This window comes from Aegilops tauschii, chromosome 3 (assembly GCF_002575655.3).
Source record: "Aegilops tauschii subsp. strangulata cultivar AL8/78 chromosome 3, Aet v6.0, whole genome shotgun sequence".
Taxonomy (NCBI): domain Eukaryota; kingdom Viridiplantae; phylum Streptophyta; class Magnoliopsida; order Poales; family Poaceae; genus Aegilops; species Aegilops tauschii.
In genome coordinates this window covers 520,179,166-520,184,002 of record NC_053037.3, presented here as the reverse complement: position 1 = coordinate 520,184,002, position 4,837 = coordinate 520,179,166, and the positions used below count along the sequence as shown (strand labels likewise).

Sequence of the window (4,837 nt, the reverse complement as noted above, 5' to 3'; positions counted from 1 at the left end):
CGTTCAATGTCGCCGATAACTCACTGTCGGGCCCTGTCCCGGACTCTCTGCAGCGCTTCCCGGCTGCCAACTTCACGGGCAACCCAGGGCTTTGCTGGGCGCCGCTCGACAAGAAGTGCAAGAAGAGGTTCAGGGTGCGGATACGCGTTCGGGTTGTCCGGATTCGGGAGATGCTTGTCCGGATTCAGAAGGTACCGCACAGGATCAACGACGCGTCCATCATCGGGGCGTCGGCTGGGTTCATCTCTGGGTTCGTGGTGGCCTTCTACTTCCCGCACAAATTCTTGTTCTGTGCGAGGCTCCAGCCCTACACCTTTCGTGTGTGTGGGTGACGCCGGGTACACGAGCATTGGGCTAGAGAATGCGCCAGCTGCCTTTGTTGGTCTATTCAGTGGTTAATATGTGGGCAAACAAGTCGTATGTGTGGTCACAAGAGTGAAGTACGTGTACATTCTGATGAATATTACGAATATCTCATGATCCAAATAAATAATAAAAATTGTGAAACTTCTCATGTTGATGTGCGTATATCTGATCTTGTCCATGCTTTGCCCAGTATCAAGTGTTTTTCAAACTGTAGTTAACAAGTCCCGGTTTGATCCTGAATTAATCCAAGTGCCTAGTATGACCAGGAGAAGCACTGTCTTTGCTCTTGACAAAGTTGTAGCTGTCTCTCTCATATGTCTTAGTTTTTCTAGCCTCATAAATCGGTGATGTGATGCATCAGCGCAGAAAGTTCTACCACTATTTTCTCTTTGGTGTTGAGTTTCGTTGACGAGTGCGGCGAATCTGCACCCGGGCTCAGCTGCACCCACGCTCATGGAAAAAATCAGTGGTTATTGCAGGTAGAGATAAACCAAGAGGTTGGGTGTTCAATACTCACCCACTTATTTTTTTAAGCTTAAAAAAAATAAAAAAATAAATGGGCCAGGCCCAGGATGGAGGGGGGGACGTGCGCCAGTTGTCTGATGGGTCGACCGATCTGCTATGTACGTATACATATAGCTTGTATGCGTCACATACGGAGGTGTCTATACGTTGTGGTCAAATGACCATACTACGCTTATACGGTTTGTGGAGGGGGGTGTACCGAAGCATGGCTCCTTGTCCGTTATAAAAGCGCCGTTCCCGTTCACTTGCAGTACAGGACTACAGGTGATGGTGGGCTGGTGGCTTCTGCCTTGGCTAGCTAGATCAACATGTGAGTTTTCCGAAACATCTCAACCTTGAGTAAGAACTTGTACATCAAATCAACAAAGCAAGTAAAACATGTCTTACTATTTATTTATTTTTGCCTTTTTGAAGCCTGCTTTGTAGTGTCTCCATGTCTTTTCTCTTATTTTAGTCGGAGTTTATAAGTGTTCTTCTTACACGAGTTTTGATCAGGTGATGCTGGGATTGACAAGCTGCTAGATTCGGCTGAGCATAGCTGCTGTTTGTTTCATTCCTCCTTTGTGATGGCTGATAATACCAAGTTCGTGCTTTTCTTTCTCCTCTTGAGCAGCTCATCACCGTGTTTTGGTACTGAACAAGATATCGGGTGCCTCAAGTCTGTACAAGGCTCATTGGCTGATCCCGGCGGTGTACTCAGATCTTGGGACTTTGAAAATGACATAGACGGTTACATATGCCGGTTCACCGGCGTGGAATGCTGGCACCCTGATCAGAACAGGGTTCTCGGGTTGCGTCTCGGCAACCTGGGACTCGAAGGTCCATTCCCTCCAGGCCTCCAGCTTTGCAGCTTCATGACCGCTCTCGACATGTCCGGCAACAACTTCTCAGGCCCGCTCCCGGAACACATCTTCGAGCAGATGGCGTACATAACCTATCTGGACCTCTCGAACAACAGTTTCTCAGGCGTGATCCCTGCAGGCATCGGGAACATGATGTACCTGAGCACCCTCGCCCTTCAGCACAACCAGTTCGCCGGCGGAATTCCGGCGCAGCTGGGCAACACTTCGCAGCTCATTTCGTTCAATGTCGCCGATAACTCACTGTCGGGCCCTGTCCCGGACTCTCTGCAGCGCTTCCCGGCTGCCAACTTCACGGGCAACCCAGGGCTTTGCTGGGCGCCGCTCGACAAGAAGTGCAAGAAGAGGTTCAGGGTGCGGATACGCGTTCGGGTTGTCCGGATTCGGGAGATGCTTGTCCGGATTCAGAAGGTACCGCACAGGATCAACGACGCGTCCATCATCGGGGCGTCGGCTGGGTTCATCTCTGGGTTCGTGGTGGCCTTCTACTTCCCGCACAAATTCTTGTTCTGTGCGAGGCTCCAGCCCTACACCTTTCGTGTGTGTGGGTGACGCCGGGTACACGAGCATTGGGCTAGAGAATGCGCCAGCTGCCTTTGTTGGTCTATTCAGTGGTTAATATGTGGGCAAACAAGTCGTATGTGTGGTCACAAGAGTGAAGTACGTGTACATTCTGATGAATATTACGAATATCTCATGATCCAAATAAATAATAAAAATTGTGAAACTTCTCATGTTGATGTGCGTATATCTGATCTTGTCCATGCTTTGCCCAGTATCAAGTGTTTTTCAAACTGTAGTTAACAAGTCCCGGTTTGATCCTGAATTAATCCAAGTGCCTAGTATGACCAGGAGAAGCACTGTCTTTGCTCTTGACAAAGTTGTAGCTGTCTCTCTCATATGTCTTAGTTTTTCTAGCCTCATAAATCGGTGATGTGATGCATCAGCGCAGAAAGTTCTACCACTATTTTCTCTTTGGTGTTGAGTTTCGTTGACGAGTGCGGCGAATCTGCACCCGGGCTCAGCTGCACCCACGCTCATGGAAAAAATCAGTGGTTATTGCAGGTAGAGATAAACCAAGAGGTTGGGTGTTCAATACTCACCCACTTATTTTTTTAAGCTTAAAAAAAATAAAAAAATAAATGGGCCAGGCCCAGGATGGAGGGGGGGACGTGCGCCAGTTGTCTGATGGGTCGACCGATCTGCTATGTACGTATACATATAGCTTGTATGCGTCACATACGGAGGTGTCTATACGTTGTGGTCAAATGACCATACTACGCTTATACGGTTTGTGGAGGGGGGTGTACCGAAGCATGGCTCCTTGTCCGTTATAAAAGCGCCGTTCCCGTTCACTTGCAGTACAGGACTACAGGTGATGGTGGGCTGGTGGCTTCTGCCTTGGCTAGCTAGATCAACATGTGAGTTTTCCGAAACATCTCAACCTTGAGTAAGAACTTGTACATCAAATCAACAAAGCAAGTAAAACATGTCTTACTATTTATTTATTTTTGCCTTTTTGAAGCCTGCTTTGTAGTGTCTCCATGTCTTTTCTCTTATTTTAGTCGGAGTTTATAAGTGTTCTTCTTACACGAGTTTTGATCAGGTGATGCTGGGATTGACAAGCTGCTAGATTCGGCTGAGCATAGCTGCTGTTTGTTTCATTCCTCCTTTGTGATGGCTGATAATACCAAGTTCGTGCTTTTCTTTCTCCTCTTGAGCAGCTCATCACCGTGTTTTGGTACTGAACAAGATATCGGGTGCCTCAAGTCTGTACAAGGCTCATTGGCTGATCCCGGCGGTGTACTCAGATCTTGGGACTTTGAAAATGACATAGACGGTTACATATGCCGGTTCACCGGCGTGGAATGCTGGCACCCTGATCAGAACAGGGTTCTCGGGTTGCGTCTCGGCAACCTGGGACTCGAAGGTCCATTCCCTCCAGGCCTCCAGCTTTGCAGCTTCATGACCGCTCTCGACATGTCCGGCAACAACTTCTCAGGCCCGCTCCCGGAACACATCTTCGAGCAGATGGCGTACATAACCTATCTGGACCTCTCGAACAACAGTTTCTCAGGCGTGATCCCTGCAGGCATCGGGAACATGATGTACCTGAGCACCCTCGCCCTTCAGCACAACCAGTTCGCCGGCGGAATTCCGGCGCAGCTGGGCAACACTTCGCAGCTCATTTCGTTCAATGTCGCCGATAACTCACTGTCGGGCCCTGTCCCGGACTCTCTGCAGCGCTTCCCGGCTGCCAACTTCACGGGCAACCCAGGGCTTTGCTGGGCGCCGCTCGACAAGAAGTGCAAGAAGAGGTTCAGGGTGCGGATACGCGTTCGGGTTGTCCGGATTCGGGAGATGCTTGTCCGGATTCAGAAGGTACCGCACAGGATCAACGACGCGTCCATCATCGGGGCGTCGGCTGGGTTCATCTCTGGGTTCGTGGTGGCCTTCTACTTCCCGCACAAATTCTTGTTCTGTGCGAGGCTCCAGCCCTACACCTTTCGTGTGTGTGGGTGACGCCGGGTACACGAGCATTGGGCTAGAGAATGCGCCAGCTGCCTTTGTTGGTCTATTCAGTGGTTAATATGTGGGCAAACAAGTCGTATGTGTGGTCACAAGAGTGAAGTACGTGTACATTCTGATGAATATTACGAATATCTCATGATCCAAATAAATAATAAAAATTGTGAAACTTCTCATGTTGATGTGCGTATATCTGATCTTGTCCATGCTTTGCCCAGTATCAAGTGTTTTTCAAACTGTAGTTAACAAGTCCCGGTTTGATCCTGAATTAATCCAAGTGCCTAGTATGACCAGGAGAAGCACTGTCTTTGCTCTTGACAAAGTTGTAGCTGTCTCTCTCATATGTCTTAGTTTTTCTAGCCTCATAAATCGGTGATGTGATGCATCAGCGCAGAAAGTTCTACCACTATTTTCTCTTTGGTGTTGAGTTTCGTTGACGAGTGCGGCGAATCTGCACCCGGGCTCAGCTGCACCCACGCTTACGGAAAAAATCAAAACAAATGCAAAAAAATTCAAAAAATTCCAATTTTTTTTCTGTGGTAGATAATTAGATGCGT

General features: G+C 48.6%; 2 protein-coding genes across 2 annotated transcripts; both read left to right on the top strand.

Annotated features, from left to right (window-relative positions):
• Positions 1–1,019: 1,019 nt before the first annotated feature.
• LOC141042485 (uncharacterized) lies at positions 1,020–2,489 on the top strand. The gene is made up of 2 exons (XM_073510954.1): positions 1,020–1,201; positions 1,387–2,489. The coding sequence occupies exons 1-2, from the start codon at positions 1,159–1,161 to the stop codon at positions 2,301–2,303; spliced, it is 960 nt and encodes a 319-aa protein (XP_073367055.1). The 5' UTR covers positions 1,020–1,158; the 3' UTR covers positions 2,304–2,489.
• A 501-nt stretch (positions 2,490–2,990) lies between these two features.
• On the top strand, positions 2,991–4,460 carry LOC109776081 (uncharacterized). Its single transcript, XM_073510955.1, has 2 exons — positions 2,991–3,172; positions 3,358–4,460. The coding sequence occupies exons 1-2, from the start codon at positions 3,130–3,132 to the stop codon at positions 4,272–4,274; spliced, it is 960 nt and encodes a 319-aa protein (XP_073367056.1). The 5' UTR covers positions 2,991–3,129; the 3' UTR covers positions 4,275–4,460.
• Positions 4,461–4,837: the final 377 nt, after the last annotated feature.

Bases quoted from the DNA above. Each gene is read 5' to 3' on its own strand.
- LOC141042485 (XM_073510954.1), top strand. From the start codon at position 1,159: ATGGTGGGCTGGTGGCTTCTGCCTTGGCTAGCTAGATCAACAT. The intron at 1,202-1,386 runs GTGAGTTTTCCG...AGTTTTGATCAG, and splicing joins TTGGCTAGCTAGATCAACAT to GTGATGCTGGGATTGACAAG.
- LOC109776081 (XM_073510955.1), top strand. From the start codon at position 3,130: ATGGTGGGCTGGTGGCTTCTGCCTTGGCTAGCTAGATCAACAT. The intron at 3,173-3,357 runs GTGAGTTTTCCG...AGTTTTGATCAG, and splicing joins TTGGCTAGCTAGATCAACAT to GTGATGCTGGGATTGACAAG.